Source organism: Crinia signifera, chromosome 11 (genome assembly GCF_055691185.1).
Source record: "Crinia signifera chromosome 11, ASM5569118v1, whole genome shotgun sequence".
NCBI classification, from domain to species: Eukaryota; Metazoa; Chordata; class Amphibia; order Anura; family Myobatrachidae; genus Crinia; species Crinia signifera.
The window spans coordinates 3,813,412-3,830,918 of record NC_139227.1 but is presented as its reverse complement, the minus strand read 5'-3'; the positions used below and the strand labels follow the sequence as shown (position 1 = coordinate 3,830,918).

The window sequence follows — 17,507 nt, the reverse complement described above, 5'->3', positions numbered from 1 at the left end:
CCAAAGGGGATTACATGCTCATTGCCCAGGGGGGATTTGCATGCTCGTTGCTAGGAGGGACGTTACATGCTCATTGCTATGGGGTGTTACATACTCATTGACTGAGGGGGGGTGGTGTTACATGCTTGTTGCCAGGAGGAGTCATATGTTCTTTGCTAGGGGGGTATATGCATGTTGTCAGGGGGAAGGGGGGTTTGCATGCTCGTTTCTAAGGGGACTTCCATGCTTATTGCCAAGGGGACTTACATGCTCGGTGCCAAGGTGGAGAGGGGATACATGCTTGTTGCCATGAGGTTTCCTTTCAAACAGAGTGCCAGCGCTGCCGGAATCCACACTTTAGGGTCATGCTGGGCGTACTGAACTCCTCTGACAGACACTAGAGGTACCTCAAGTGTCTGTCTCCTCCAAGGTGGTGGCCATTTTTGGAGAGGCCTTCATAATACAAACCATGTGCACGCCTATGATCAAAGGTCTTCCTACTATTACAGCCACAGGCTGCAGTGCTAATGTGTGAAGATCCAGGGTTCCAAATCACTCAGGGGCAGTGATAGATAATAACCAACAGTGGTTAACCAGAACGGGTGATAACAGCTCAGCAATCTCCAGTAACACAGTCCAAACTGACAGTTTCCACAACAAACCACTTGCAGTATATCACTCCTTGGGGTGTACATACAGTGAGATTTTGACTAGATGGTGCAGCACCGAGGATCTATCTTATCTGAAGCCATCAGGGGTGCATTGGATGTTTCTTGTGTGCTATTGCATCTGAAGTACAGAAGACCCTGGCCACTCCCACCCCGAGCCCTGCCCTCCCGGCATCTTAACAGCCGACTGACACCCGCTATAAGCCACCACCATCTAGAAGCAGGCTTGGCAGTGCACTGCGCTCCCCCCCCCCCCCCCCCCACACACACACACACAGGCCGCTCACCCTATTGACCACACTCCACCTCCCACTCCTGCTGTTGATCAACTGGAAACATGAACCCCTAAACAGTCGATCGTCTGAACCCGGCAAAATGCCCAAATGCCTGAGCACTCGAATACCCAATCACCCAAACAGCTGAGTGCGTCTGAACAGCTAAGTGTCTGAACATGCCCGAACGCGCCCAATCGTCCGAATACCCAAGCATTATCAGAACACAATCGAACACCCGAATAAAGCAGCGCCCGAACTTACCGAACACCTAAATGCGGCCAAACTCCACTGAATCCACGAATACCCGAATCCATAAATCCCCAAACGCTCCAACCCCTGATCTCATCTGAACCCCAAACCTCCCCCCCCCCCCGAAATAAATAGAGTCAATAGAATTAAATAGAAAGGTAGATCTCTTCCAATCACAAATAAAAGGATAATGTAGAGTACACACCAGAACGATTAGGGCTCAATCCCATTAATCTGGATCCAATTCCAACCGATTGTATGTAGAATGGGCATGTTTTTGCATGTTTAGATCCAATTTGGATCTGATTCCAATCCGATGCGCATCCCCGCTGTCGTTTGGTCATTTTTCAGATCCTACCTGCTGCAGGTAGGATCTGTAAAAGATCCATTCAACTGGATACAGACTCAGATTGGATTGGGATCAGATTGGATGCAGATCGTTAGCAGATCTTTAGCAGATCGTGTGCTCCAACTGATCATGCGACCATCACACAATCTGCTAACGATTTACTAACAATCAGGATCCTTCTGGTGTGTACCAGGCATGAGTCCTCCATTTAGTGTATAGATCAGTGCAGGAAATTAAAAAAAAACAATAAAATTCAAGTCTGCAATGTCAGATAGTTCCGTATATAATATGAGCACAGGTTGTTTGTGGTGAGCACATAACCTATAGAAATAAGGTGTCTGCACACCTAAGGCTAGTATGGTGTCTGTCCTTATAATGAAGCCACAAGTTGTGCGGGCACCGGGCAGAAGGCATTATGCCACACACTGTAATGGAGGGGAAATTGAAAAGAGAAAGACACTACAATCATGTCAGTAACCGCCAGGGAGTCACTCCCCAGGGAAGGAGGATTCTTTGTGGCACTTGAACCAATGGCTTTGAGTCTTTCAGAAACCCCGCCTGCCGCAATGTGGCCAGACTAGCCAATCTGGCCATCAGCCTCTCTGCCATTTTTCTAAACTGCCAGATAGCCAGTCCGGGTGTGGTATAGGGGTCCGACTGTCGGGACTCCGTCCGGCACCCGCCAGTCCAACCCTGGCTTTCAGGCCAGTGATAGCAGAAGAAGCCGTCTGCCTGTGCATCGGAGTTGTTGACTTTGATGCCTGTCAGTCATTACTGTAGAATCTTCAGATGGGTCCTTTTTCTGACATGGAGGAGATGCACCTAAATTGTATAACTTATTGTTTTGTGCTTAATGGCACTGTATCATCTTCAGCACAGGATATTTGGGTATTTTTGGCACCAGAAAGAGTTCAGTTACCAAACTTTACACCAAACTTGGTACACATATCAATTACAATCTGTGAACAAACACTTTGGGGGTAATACACCCCTAGCACCCCTAGGCAGGGGTGAGGCAGCAACACAGGATATTTCAACAGGCAGCATAACTCCAGAATGGCTTGAGCCATTTACACAAATAATGGGGGTAAGACACCCCTAGGCAGCAGCACATAGTATTTCAGCAGATAACATAACTCTTTAATGACTGGATCCGAGATGTGCAGGTTCTGATTTACTCCGATTTCAAAGCAGGACCTTATTGGCTATCCCAAATCACATGACAGGATCTTATTGGCTATCAACTGTCAACAACTGTTTTGAAATCAGATCCTGCACATCTCTAAGCCATATACACCAAACTTGGTACACATATCAATTGCAACCTGTGAACAAATACAGGGGGGTTTAGCACCCCTAGGGGTGGGACAGCAACAGAGACTATGGGCCTTATTCTAGTTCACTCCTGGCAAATTCCTTCGTAGATGTACAATACCATGTGCACTGCTGGTGGGGCAGATGTAACTTGTGCAGAGAGAGTTAGATTTGGGTGGGATTTTATTTCAAAGTGAGATCTATATTGCAGTGTAAAAATAAAGCAGCCAGTATTTACCCTGCACAGAAACAAAATAACTCACCCTAATAGTTTTGTTCATCTAAGAAGGAATTTGCCAGAATAAGGCCCAATATAAAGACATGCATGATAGGTCAGAGATGACAGGTTTGCATGTGACAGGGGCAATGACATGACGTGAGGAGGGGAATGGAGATAGCACACACAGAGTTATACAGTCCAGTAGCAGGGTCCCCCAGCAGCACAGAGTGTATCAGGAGATATATTTATACTGTGTGTTTAAAATTGAATTTGATTTTTGTAAACAAAATCCCAGGCAACGCCGGGTAATTTCCTATTAAAAAACCTATAAAACACATGATAGAGAGTGAGGAATACTGTGTCCATGGCAAGATTAGTGATTAGAAAAGACAAATAATACAGTCATTTTCAATTACATAATTGTCGTACTCAATTTATTGATTGTAGGTTTCCTGATGGCCTTGAGGATGTGTCAAAATATCCACTACTGATTAAGGAATTGCTAAAACGTGGATGGCAAGACGACGAAATAAAAGGAGTATTAAGAGAAAACTTATTGCGAGTATTTAGAGAGGTGGAGAAGGTAAGAGGAAAGGAATGTGGTTACTAATACCCCTTTTACACCAAAAATCCTGGATCCGACCCGGCATTTGGAACAAGGATCCAAGCTGGGTTGGATCCGGGATTTGCACCGCTTACATTGCGGTGCCTACCCGCAGTGTAGAAGGAGGCGGCGCTTGGAGATGAGATCATCTCCAAGCACCGGGACCGCGGTCATCCACGCCGGGACCGCTGATCGCCGTGCTGGGGACAGGCCAGCACCAATGTAAGCTGCTGGGCTGCCCCCAGCCCCCGTGCACCCCCAGCCATCGTCCGGGAGGTGAATGGATGCCACACACACATAGGCATTCATTCACCTCCTCCGCTGCCACCGCTGCTGTCTGCAGAGTATAGCAGACAGTAGCACAGGCTGTGTGTGCCCCCCCCCCCCCCCCTGACCTGGGTAGAGGGCGGTGTAAACGGGTACGCTGGATCAACCGACCCGGCTCCTGTTTACATAAATTTGGGATGTCCAACCTGCGGACGCTGCGGTCCGTTGGTTGGACGTCCCCCATTCATGTAAATGGGAGTCAGTTGACCCAGTGTACCCATTTACACCACCCTCTACCCAGGTCCTAGCCGTGTTCTACCCAGGTCAGGACCTGGGTAGAAGTCCTGTGTAAAGGGACACGGCATGACCCATTTACACCACAGATGACCTGGGTCTGACCCGCCGATGACCCGGGATTTTGCAGCAGTGTGAAAAGGGTATAACAGTGGTGGTTTTTACCTATGGGCTGCAGCAGGGGTGGTCAATTATTTCAGCTGGTGGGTCACTTCATATTTCTGGAGTGCAGCCCTCTAATATCTGATGGAAGTATTGAGTGTGGTCATTCAAAAGGGTCTGTGTCTTTGAATGTAATGTAGCACACCATATACCTCTTTTACACATCATGCAACACAATAGTAGGCCCCTTACATTAGTAATTCCACACAACTGCCCCCATTAGTAATTCCACACAACTGCCCCCATTAGTAATTCCACACAACTGCCCCCATTAGTAATTCCACACACTTCCCTCACATCTCCACACACCTGCCCCTATTTAGAAATTCCAAACACCTGCGCGCCAGTCTTGAATAATGGTGACGTTTGCAGTCCCACGCAGTCATGGCGACTCACCCATCCTCAGCAGCCGCACTGCGGCTGTAGTGACATGCGGGGATCAGGCGGCTCAGCGCTGCTGTATATGTGTCCGATGGAGGCTGCGTGTGTGCTACATAGTCCTGCAGCCTCTCACACATGCGCCAGGCCACGCCTGCCATGCACATGCTGAGCGTCGGCTATACAGGACTACTCCGCGCGCACACAGCTGCCAACGGACACACATACAGCAGCGCACAGTGGCTGGCCAGTCAGGAGATGTTCAATGGGGCTAATAGCCTATCAGCGCAGCACTGGCCTCCCTCCCTCTCTGTCACTGTTACTGTCCCACCTATGGATCTCCCCCTGAGATGGCTAGCCAACATCCAGGTTGCCCTGCTCGGCAGGTGGGCGGGGCTACACAGGACCAATGGGGGCGGGGCTAGAGGGTATTCGGACAGGGGTGGAGCTACCGGTGGTTGCTGCTGCTTCTTTCTCAGCATAAGGGAGAGGAGAGGCTGCTGTATTTTAGACCCGCCCAGCTAACCTACCCTGCACTCTGCAAATACTGTAGGTAGACTGAGTGCTGTATGTGTGATATATGTGGGGTGGTTAGTGTAAGGCTGGGGGGGGAAGGTTTAGGCCGCAGGGTACAATGGTTAAGCACTAGCAGGGAGGTGCAGAACTAGCCTGCGGGGGTCTAGATGGAGGGTTAGGTAGTGCTTCACTGTGATAGAGCGCAGGCTGTTGGGTGAGATAGTGCGTCAGTGTTATAGAGCACAGGCCGTAGGGTAAGGTGGTGCGTCAGTGTGATAAAACGCAGGCCCCAAGGTGAGGGAGTGCGTCAGTGTGATAGACCACAGGCTGCAGGGTGAGGGAGTGCGTCAGTGTAATAGAGCGCAGGCCGTAGGGTGAGGGAGTGCATCAGTGTGATAAAATGCAGGCCCTAGGGTGAGGGAGTACATCAGTGTGATAGAGCGCAGGCCTTAGGGTAAGGTAGTGCGTCAGTGTGATAGAACGCAGGACGTGAGGTGAGAGAGTGCGTGACTGACAGAAACTTGGCCCCAGGGTGAGGAAGTGCGTCAGTGTGATAGAGTGCAGGATGTGGGAGTGCGTCAGTGTGATAAACAGACAGCTGACACCTTCTTCCGCCCATATCCGCCCTCTTTCTGTCACTGTCCGAAGGACTGTGTGAACGCTTTCTTCGCAGAGACCCCTTGCCCAGCGGCGATCCGCTTTGTACAAGTACAACGCACGTGCGCATTGCGCTACATATGAATGCCCAGTTTGGACCTGATTGCAGTCGTGCAAAAAACGCAGCTGTACGATCAACTCTAAATGACGCCCTGCGTATGGTCATTGGCATTTTAACACAGGACCTTTCTTAACCCCTTGAGTGGTGGCTTTTGCTGGGACAGGACAAACCTACCAGGGCAAGTTTGTCCTGCCCCAACAAAACCCCCCCACAGAAAATATGCCCCCCTCACCTCCGCCCTGGTGATTGTACGCCGGAGCTCCCCTGCTGCTGCCCCAGCCGCCAGTCATAGCAGTGTCCACAGGTGGCAGGCTCGGGGATGTTCGCGGCGGCTCAGGAGGACTCGGACACCTGAACTCCTAAGCGCTCCCGAGCCGCCCAAAGCTGCTGCCTGCTCCCTGCAACTAATGGCGGTGGGGCAGTGGCAGGGGAGCTCTGGCGTACAATCGCCGGAGCAGAGAAGTGAGGATGGAGAGGGGAGGTGGGGGGTGCCTGTACAGGTGATGTGCCACTGGCGCACACCTTGATATTAGTGGTATGCCCGGAAATTTTCAAGGACAGCCCACTGCAGCAGCGCAGCGGAGCCTGGAAAATTTCTGGGAATACCACTCAAGTGGTTAAACCATATTTCACGCAATAAAGGAGTTTACAGGTTAAGGGGGCGGAGCCCTTACAAGGGTGTGAAGAGCGCCCGTAGGGCACGATATATATTATATACATCGAAAACGTTTGACACCAGACTGCGTGCTTGTCGCTTTTCTATCCGGGTGCTGCCTTATTGCGCTAAATATATATATATATATATATATATATATATATATATATATATATATATATATATATATATATATATATATATATATATATATATATATATAGTTGGAGGTCCGGCACTCCTCACTTGCCCCTGCTCCACTCTGTACCTTGACCTGGGTGCCCGCTGTACGCTGGCTGCACCAGCGCTTGTCAAATAGCGTGTGGAAAGAAGCGTCACTCTAGGTACTTGTTCAAATAGTAATTACTATTTGAACAAGTACCTGGAGTGACGCTTCTTTCCACACGCTATATATATATATATATATATATATATATATATAATGATTGGATGGCTGCGGCACTCCTCCTGGGTCTATGGGTGTACGGCTGGTGCCCCCCGCAGAAGATCCCCTGGGGGTATCGATAGAGAGCGTGGTGGGTGCGGCGGCACTCAAATAAACTGATAAAGAGACCACCAGGTCTTGAAACGTTGGGTTATCCAGGTCGTTTTGTGTCAGTTTATTTGAGTGCCGCCGCACCCACCACGCTCTCTATCAATACCCCCAGGGGATCTTCTGCGGGGGGCACCAGCCGTACACCCATAGACCCAGGAGGAGTGCCGCAGCCATCCAATCATTATATATATATATATATATATATATATATATGTGGCAGGGGTCTGGCACTCCGATGTAGCTGTTAGAAGCTGCAGCCGGTGCCTTCACAAAGGAATAAGTACAATGGCTGGAGGTGCGGCACTCGCGGCTTCGTTATCAGAAATTAACACACCGTGAGACGGTTTGGGGTGATCAACGTTTCAAATAGCGTGTATTTGTCATCAGGTCCTGATGACAAATACACGCTATTTGAAACGTTGATCACCCCAAACCGTCTCACGGTGTGTTAATTTCTGATAACGAAGCCGCGAGTGCCGCACCTCCAGCCATTGTATGTATATATATATATATATATATATATATATATATATATATATATATATATATATATATATATATATATATATATATATATATATATATATAATTTATTTGTGAAGAAACAGGAGACAGGCGCACAATGAGCGATAAAATTCAGTTCACATTTATAAAATATAGCAGCTCACGTACAACATACTTCGTCCAACAAGCGACGAAACCGGTTGGGCGTGTTTCTGCTGTGACGCATTGGTGGAGCCGGGAAATCTGACCGACGGGACGCTGGGAGCTCTGCGGCTACGGTGTTTTTGTGAGAGATGACCACCCGCTCTTTGCTATGATATGCTGGCAAGCTGTTACCTGTAAACCTATATGTACGTGAGCTGCTATATTTTATAAAAGTGAACTGAATTTTATCGCTCATTGTGCGCCTGTCTCCTGTTTCTTCACATGTACCTTGGGACCGTGGAATCGGTCACTTCGGAGGAGAGGTGCACCGTACTTGATTTAAAAGAAGTGATATATTAAGGACTAGCGCAGCCTGTTTGTTTTTCTATATATAATTTATTACCTACAGTACTCATCATATTATTTATCAATATATACAAATGTATTTGTTGAAATGTTTTAGGTGAGAGATGACCAACTGTCCTTGAAACCTTCGGAGGAAGAAATTCAGGAAGAGGAGCTGAATACCGACTGCCGCTTAAGTCTCAGGAAATTTGTTCCACCAAGAAGCATGGCGATGTCGGGAATTCAGGAAAGAAGCATTTCAGTTCCTATACTGATAGCCGGCATATTCTTCTGCATATATTTATGATATTGTAGAAAATTAGTGAAACTCAGCTCAATTCCATGTATAGAATAGAGAGTGTGGTATGTCAATACCTAGAATTGTGGCACCCTGGGCAGCTGCCCATTCTGCCTATACATTAAGATGGCCCTACCAGCAATATCTAAATAAGTACTATAATTTATATTCTAAGGCAGGGGTTCCCAATCTTTTTTGATTCACGGCACCCTAGAGTATCAGAATCTTTTCACGGCACCCCTAGGCCCCAAAAAAAAAAATTAAAATTGGGTTTATATGTGATTCTTAGGGTCAGTTATGTGGGAAAGGGCAGGATTTGCTTCTGTTTGTACACATTTTATTATTGGCAGCCACCAGCACTGGTTTTGATCATAAATAATTAACCATTAATGATTTGAGTTGGTCCTGGACTACCAACCCAGGGCACCCCTGCATGTGTCCCGAGGCACCCCAGGGAGCCACGGCACACAGTTTGGGAACCACTGTTCTAAGGTCAAATATAGCTAAATGATTTACTTTTGGTACCAGTGTAGAGAATAATTGCAATGTATCTCTTTACCACTCTACCAAAAGTAGGACTGTATCCTTTCATAACATTTCAGTTAGAGGAAGCTGCCCACCCTCTGAATGTGTGTAACCCCCACAGTGACCAGGGAGCATATACCTCCACCTGCCTCTTAGCCGGCAGCTAGACCGTGAATACGGCATGCTCATTGGTGAATGGTTGGAGCTTATTGACCAGAGTACTGACAACTGTTCAACGATGGAGAGATGGCACGGGAATGCAGGAAAAGTTATAATGTATATTCCCATGAATTTATGTGTAGGAACCCCAGTGCAATGCTTTGCCCACAGACTTACAATGCTGTTAAGAGGGCTCTGATTGCTGGAGCCTTTGATAAGTAATTCTCAGTGTTATTGCATCTCCAACAAGTACTCTTATGGAAATTAAAACATTTAGGATAGAAAATTGTAAAAAAAAAAAAAAAAAGACTTTTTTTTTTTTTTTGCAAGATTCAAAATAAGTTCACCCTTATCTGGATGTCAGTTGTGTAAAATGGAGTAAAAGCTACATATGCGCTATACTCAGTGGCGGCTCCAGGAGGTGGGGATACAGCACAGTCCAAAATTCAAATAGGGGGTGCAACACCAACTGCCATTGAATCAGTTTGAAACGGCACTTGGTGGCAGCTGCTGTGCCTCTCCATCTGAATATTGAGCTGTACTGCAGCTCCTTCTCTGGAACCTCCGCTGGCTTTACTGAATTCAGTGACAGAACAACTATGTAGAGAACTACCTCCAGGCACCGTTACTCCTGGTAATACCATGTAGAGAACAACCTCCAGGCACTGTTACTCCTGGTAATACTATGTAGAGAACAACCTCCAGGCACCGTTACTCCTGGTAATACCATGTAGAGAACAACCTCCAGGCACCGTTACTCCTGGTTATACTATGTAGAGAACTACCTCCAGGCACCGTTACTCCTGGTTATACTATGTAGAGAACTACCTCCAGGCACCGTTACTCCTGGTAATACTATGTAGAGAACAACCTCCAGGCACCGTTCCTCCTGGTAATACCATGTAGAGAACAACCTCCAGGCACCGTTACTCCTGGTTATACTATGTAGAGAACTACCTCCAGGCACCGTTACTCCTGGTAATACCATGTAGAGAACAACCTCCAGGCACCATTACTCCTGGTAATACCATGTAGAGAACAACCTCCAGGCACCGTTACTCCTGGCAATACCATGTAGAGAACAACCTCCAGGCACCGTTGCTCCTGGTAATACCATGTAGAGAACAACCTCCAGGCACCGTTGCTCCTGGTTATACTATGTAGAGAACAACCTCCAGGCACCGTTACTCCTGGTATTACCATGTAGGGTTCATGGAGTCATTTTATTATAGTGTAAACCTGCTTAATTATCTCACTACATTCATTTCCTTTCAAATAAATTACTGACATATTTTTAAACAGCTATTAGTCTATTAATCTAGGAATGTTTCTAAGCTTATAAAAACCCAGTTTGAACAGAAGATAAGATACTATATTATATTATAAATTGTATTCATAACGTTATGTTTGTGGTGCAGTTTTATAAAGAATAAACAAGTGTGAAATCTAAATACTCTCCCCTATGGGGGACCATCCCTCCTCTCCCCCTCTACATCATTTGTCATTACGGCCTCAAGTTCTTTGGAAAAAAAGCAACATTACTGTTAGAATTACTGAAAATTTTTCACAATATAATATACAATGATGTCAGTCAGTGGCGTAACTATAGAGGGTGCAGGCAATGCACTTGCTACAGGGCCCAGCGGCCCCATGGAAAGGCAATCAGTTCCCTGCACCTTTCATTTTTTTTTTAAATGATCACAGAATCACAAGGGTACACAGAGTGGTACGTGTACCCACAGGTTCCAGTCAGCCGTGGGAGGGAGAGGGAATCTGTAGGTTCTGAGTCAGGGTACGCAGAAGATGGTGGTCCGACTATCCGCATGTTTCACCCAGCGGAGGTAGTGGGGAATTCTGCATAACTGCATGTTCTGGCTGGTGGAGGGAGATTTCCCCATGTGGTTTGGGGGGAGGGGGGAGATTCGCAGTGATTATGGATACTAGGCAGTGGCCAGTGGGGGGAGAGAATTAGATATTAGATTTGGGTGGTGTTTTACTTCAAAGTGAGATCTATATTCCAACTCACCTACACTAGAATCGCCATGCCGCCACCATTCGGACGCATACAGTGCCCTTCAGTGCATACAGAGAGCTCACAACGCCGCTGGACCCGGAAGTGACGTCTATGCGTTCCACTGGACTGGAAGTGTCATGGCGGTGCACTCCATGGCTGCCGGAATTTGGCGTCCAGAGTACATCACAGCCGATACAACTAAACAATGGATGTACGTTCCACCTCACATGGGGGGGAATTTGGGTGTGCTGGGTGGCTTGGGGCGGCATTTATCTGATCGCTGGGCTCTAAAGATAAGCAGCCAGTGATCAGGTCTGAATAGGGCCCATAGTGCTTGAACCAATGGTATCCTTCATCTCCAATGATTTGTTTACCGCGCATGTCCAGAACAAGAGCTGCATCCTCGGACACAGTGCCCCTAAAGCCTTTGGCTGTTGTTTTGGGGTGAGAGTTTGCATCTTCCGAAGCAGATTGGCTGTCCTCTACAGCAGTGGTTCTCAACCTTGGTCCTAAAATACCTCCAACAGTTTACGTCTACTACGTCACCCAGCAGGTGCAGTCATTACTCACTGACACATTTTAAAAGATCACAGGTGGAGCTAATTATTTCACTTGTGATTCTGTGAGGAGGCCTGGAAAATATGCACTGTTGGGGGTGCTTGAGGACAGCATGTATTTCCCGGATTTCCTGATTAACTCAAGGGTTACTCAGACAGCCAATGTCCATGCAGAGTAAGGCCAATGCTGAATCTTCGAACACTCGGGTAAAAAAGGGAGCATCCAGCTGAATGCACCCCCTGCACATTAACCAACAGAATACTATACATTTGTGCTGTACACAGGAGAGAGCTTGTTACTGCATTCACAGAACTACAATAAACGTCATACTGTGTCATACAGCATATCTGATACTCGTCTACTCTCCCAGAATGCCCGCGAGCCTCTCAAAGGTCAGGTGGCACATCTGGTCCCTGAGAAGTGTGGGATAGTCCAGGGTTGCCGACCCTCCCGGAATTTGCGGGAGACTCCCGATAATCGGGCCCCCCCCACTGAGCCCCCCCGATCGCGGCATTTAAATGCCGTAATCCGCGGGTCTCAGAGGAGGGGGCGGAGCTACAATGGCACAATCGTGTCATTTTAACCCCCGCCAGTTATTTCGGCTATTTGTCGTAATGGGGGCGGGGCTTAATGACGTCACCGTTAAGCCGTTAACCCCCCCCCCAAACTCGTAATGAAAGATTCCTTTCCGGGCTTCTCCCGGAGAGGCTTTTTTGCAAGTCGGCATCCCCGGGATAGTCTCTCGTCCAGCATACGCGCGCACACACACACACCAATAAATAAATATAAACAGGATAACATACGGTTTTATATTTTATACCATAAACAAATTTATTCAACTTTGGTAGCAGATAATACTTTTTATATATTCATAAACTTTTCTAAAAGTTTGTCAGTGACAAAACATTAACAGTGCATTTAAAAAGGCAGCAAATACAATAAATGGGTAAGTGGAAACATTTAGAGTTTGCATATTTCCTCTTCCTGATACAAGGAGACATTTAGAAATGGCGGGGGCTGTAAACAAACATGGTTGTGTGATTTTGTATAAAAATGTTTTGGGCTCCCACTTCCGCACTTTCCAAACCACACAACCTCCCAAAGGACACTCCCGCACTATGCTCAGAAGCTTGGGATTAAAAGGCACGGCGTTGTAGGGAAATCCTGCATCAAGAATAGATGGTGATTACTTCTCTTCCTCCTCCTCGGACCAGCAAAACCCTTTCTAAACCTTCCGTCAAAACTTCAAGGAACTCCATATCTTAAGTTAAGCTAAGGATTCGTAAATATTGGGTTTTTAAAAAAACAGCAGTATATAATCAAGAGTAAGAGAAAATGAGGAATTCTTGACTAGTGCATGTTGGCAGAATTTAATATGGTTGTTATAGAAAAAGCGGCAGATTGAGGCATTTCACATTTCACTTTCACGGCTTGCCCCGGCTGTCTCAACATCACTTAACTTCCCCAAAATCCTTTTGCTCCATGTGAGGTTTATGTTCCTCCTGAGTTCGCCTTAGGACCCTTATGATAAATTTCGACACATTTCCTGTCCAGTCATATTTTTCACCTGCCACAACCCATTGTGCAGGCTGCAGATACAATGCTGGTTTCATTGAAAATGTTGCACCATACTTGCCAACCTGACCCTCTCCATGAGGGAGAAAATGCTCTGTTCCTGGACTTCATTCTAGTACTTTACGGACGAAGGGGTATTTAACCAAACCCATTTTTTTTTACTACTGGACAAACACAGACTTTAGTTTTCAATTGCGGCTGTTTTCTGACAATTTTTTGTCATATTTCGCAAATGCAATTCACTTTTTTTAGTTAAAACTGCATTGATGAGACATGCCCCCAAAAAATGTTGAGATAGCCAGCAATTCCGCCAAAAACAAAGTAATTTGCAAATCCACGTTTTTCAACCATGCCAGATTTTTCAGCAGTAGGAATACAAAATAGTATAATATACATTAAAAAATATCATTCATTGAGACACTAGAAGATGGAACTGTTGTCTCATCTGTGGTTACAGACATCTATAGAAATATTTTCCATATTTAAAGATGTTAAATTTCAGGACTTTTTGCTTTTTGAAAAGGATACAATTTTCATCTCCATCTGTGTTTCTAGGGGGGCCTGGCATGTTGAGTAATACTAATTTGGCATCATGTGATCTGGTCACTATAACCTCATTGAGCTTCACTGCAGTATGCATCCTCCGAACATTAGAATGGTTGCTGAGAAGACACCAAACAAGGTCATTCATTGGCTGTGATAACACATTTATAACAGAACATATACTGTATAAATGGAACAGAAATCCAAATTGTCAGTTTAATCTCTGCCATGAACTTTCCCCATAACTGACTACAACTAGGTTACCAGTCCTAGATCTAAAGCTGGGGACACATCTAAAGATTTATCTGTCCAATCTATCTTACGGGAACAAAAATCTGGTAATGTATGTGAGCATATGAACACCAAACATTTGCTCTCAAACACTGATAAACAGACAATGGTTGTTTTCAAATGGATTTAACCAATTTGTCTGATATAACAAATGTATTCGAATGATCGTCTTTGACCAATTTTCCAGTGTTTGGGAGCAATTGTTTGTTTCTCATATTCTCCCATACATTACCAGATGTGTGATCCCACCAGACAGATTGGACAGCTTAAATCTGTAGGTTTGTGCCCAGCTTTATAAGGATTGGTTCAAAAACTGATAATTTAGTATTTCCAAAACCTAATAGTCATGCATGAGTTCAGGTGGCTTAATTATTACCTAAATCAATCTGATTTACATACCGTGGTGAAGCAGGAAGATCTTTAATGGTTGGACTGCAAATGTACCATGAGGACTGGGTTAATGAAACAATAATTAAGCAAATGAGCACTGCACCACTAAAGTCCATGGCTTATATGTAACGAAGGAAGCCATGAACCAGTGCATGTTTTGTACTGTTCTTCACAGTAGTTTGAATTTACTTAAAATTATCATACTATAGAGATATGTGTAGCCTAGCTGTCAGTGACAGAACAGGGCACGAGTGGACCAATAGGCAGGGCCGGCTCTACCACTAGGCCGCTTTAGGCATCTGCCCAGGGCGCGCCACCAAGTCTGCAAATCAAAAAAATCATAGGTTGACGTTTTGCCTTGGCTGCTGAGAAGCCTTGCACCGGCCCTGCCAATAAGAACATGCTGTCAGGGCCGTAAAGCTGGGTACACATCTAAAGATTTATCTGTCCAATCTGTCTAGTGGGAACAAAAATCTGGTGATGAATGAAAGCAAATGTAAATCAAGAATTTGCCCCTATATGCTGCAAATGTTCAAAAACTAATTTTTGGACAAATCTGTTAGATCAAATGGCTGTAACCCATTTTTCTGAATGCCAGTTTTCTTTTTGGAAACAAATGATCGATTTTCATTTATTCCAATACATTACCAGATTTGTGTTCGCACCACACAGGTTAGACAGATAAATCTTTAGGTCCGGCCTGGGCAATTATCACTAATGGCAAAGCACCATTAGTAAAAATAGGAAAGAGTAATTGGCTCCTGTGAGCCTCCACCATCCTACCCTAGCCCAGCAGTCCCTCTGGCCCTACTGCAGCCCCATGTGCTGGGCTGGGGAAAGAGGCTACTGCTGCTGACAGGTAAGTGGGTGGGAAGTGGCCCCCCTATTGGGCCCCTTGGTTTGGGTACTTAGCACCAGCTCTCGGTAGCCCTACATATTCCCATGTTTCCATGCGCAGTGGCTTGCGGTAAAAGAGTCTCAAAGGCAAATAAAAACTAGTAGTCTGTCATTGAAGAGTTTTTTATATCCTATGATGGATTTTGGCCAATGCTAAAAGAATCACATACTATACACATTTAAAAATAAAAATAAAATTACACTTACAGAATTTTCCATTCTCTGGCAGCAAATTTGTAGTAACAAACAAAGTAATAAAAAAAAGAAAACCATAAAAAAATCATAGAAAAAAATAAATAAGGAACATAACCAAGGATTCAACATTGACAACATTTTGACACAAATTAATAGCTTTAAATTTTTTTTTGACAAAACACTTTGAGCAATTGTATATTACTAGTTTAAAAGGGACACATATGGATAACCAGTGGTTGGGAACGCCACCGTTCAGAATACCAAGGCCTGCATCCTGATGGAGTGAATCTGACAGGGGTCAGATAAGTATTCTTACCAGTGGCGGTTTCAACTATGGGTTGCAGTACTGCAGCCCCCCCAGGTAAAGTCCGCCACTGTGCTCAGCTTAAGTCAAACCAGATGCAGTCCGTGAGACTGCTCTGTCTTCACAGTGGGCCTTATTTTGGTTCATTCTTTCTGACAAAATCCTTCTTAGATGGGCAAAACCATGTGCACTGCAGGTGGGGCAGGTGTTACTTGTGCAGAGAGAATTAGCTTTGGGTGGGGTTTTACTTCAAAGTGAGATCTATTTTGCAGTGTAAAAATAAAGCAGTCAGTATTTTCCCTGCACAGAAACAAAATTACTCACCCAAATCTAATTCTCTCTGCACATGTTACATCTGCCCCCCTGCAGTGCACATGGTTTTGTCCATCTAAAAAGGATTTTGTCAGAAAGAATGAACCAAAATAAGGCCCAGTGAGTGGCAGTGACTTCCTATTGGAAGTACAAACTGCCAGTCACCCACAGTAAAGCAGTCCCACTGGGCTACTATAGGCAGAGAGCTGGCTTCCTGTAGGAAGCCACTCCCTACTTTGCCATGCAACTCAATTTGACTTCTTAGGGCTGCAACCTATGCAGTCCATAGAAGCTGGGGGTATGAGCATGCACAGTACCGTCGCTGATACTGCACATGCACCGGTCCCAGCAGTTTTGTCATCTGCACTGTACAGGTGCTGGAACCATGAATGAAGGCTGTAGTGAGCAGCGGCGGTAAGTGGCAGCGATTGCTGGCAGTGTGGACAGCAACAGCGACAGTCCCCCTACTTCAATGAGGTATGATCCACTGATCCTTACCCCCCCACGCATCCCTAACCACAGCCTGACCCTAACCATCCCCCTCTGCAGCCTAACTCTAATCCTCCACGGTAGTGCCTAACCCTAACTCCCGTACAATTCCGCCTAAAACTAACCTCCCTGTCCCACAGCCAAACTGAAGACCTTCTTCTAGGTTCCCAACACTCCCTCTCTGAGACCTAACCCCCCTCTCCCGCAGCTTAAACCTAAGTCACCCCCTAACCCAGGTTGTCCAGGGCTGTGGTGCATTATTCAGCCCATATCAATTTAATGACTGGAATGGCAAATCAAAAAGGTGCAAATGCCACAATCTTGGGAAGACCCTTCCCGTAAGGGAGGTCACTGCAGAAGTAAGGGGGTTATTCAGACCTGATCGCAGCCCTGCGATTTCGCATGGTGGCCGATTATCAAATGACTGCCCATGCATACATATCGCAGCCCGCATGTGTGAAGTCAATCAATGGAAAAATCCAGCATCTTTGCTGACTGCAAGCGATTCACAAGTCTATTGACAGGAAGCCACCGTTTGTGGGCGTCATCTGCCGTTTTCTGGGAGTGAAGGAAAAATGAAGGTGAACCCAGGTGATTTCAGGGAGGGTCTGTGATGTCATCCGCGGCCCCAAATCAGCCTGTTTCTATCTCATTGGCCGAGTAGGTTCTTAGTTACGCACAGACTGCATAGTGATTTATGATTTCCCAAGCCATTGGCAGACATGCGCCAGTTGGGTTTCTACTCTGTCTGAGCAGCGGC

General features: G+C 46.0%; 2 protein-coding genes across 4 annotated transcripts in view; one reads left to right on the top strand and one right to left on the bottom strand.

The window, feature by feature from the left end:
• LOC146046019 (dipeptidase 2-like) overlaps positions 1–10,553 on the top strand; it is a 68,919-nt gene extending 58,366 nt beyond the window's left edge. For both annotated transcript variants that reach the window (XM_083165182.1, XM_083165183.1), the window contains 2 exons: positions 3,502–3,637; positions 8,316–10,553. In XM_083165182.1, coding sequence (XP_083021308.1) covers positions 3,502–3,637; positions 8,316–8,504 — 325 coding nt within the window. In that variant the 3' untranslated portion in view covers positions 8,505–10,553. The remainder of the gene's footprint in view (positions 1–3,501; positions 3,638–8,315) is intronic.
• A 2,011-nt stretch (positions 10,554–12,564) lies between these two features.
• SLC12A4 (solute carrier family 12 member 4) overlaps positions 12,565–17,507 on the bottom strand; it is a 104,968-nt gene continuing 100,025 nt past the window's right edge. For both annotated transcript variants that reach the window (XM_083164792.1, XM_083164793.1), the window contains 2 exons: positions 13,855–13,988; positions 12,565–13,012 (listed from right to left, as the gene is read on the bottom strand). In XM_083164792.1, coding sequence (XP_083020918.1) covers positions 12,921–13,012; positions 13,855–13,988 — 226 coding nt within the window. In that variant the 3' untranslated portion in view covers positions 12,565–12,920. The remainder of the gene's footprint in view (positions 13,013–13,854; positions 13,989–17,507) is intronic.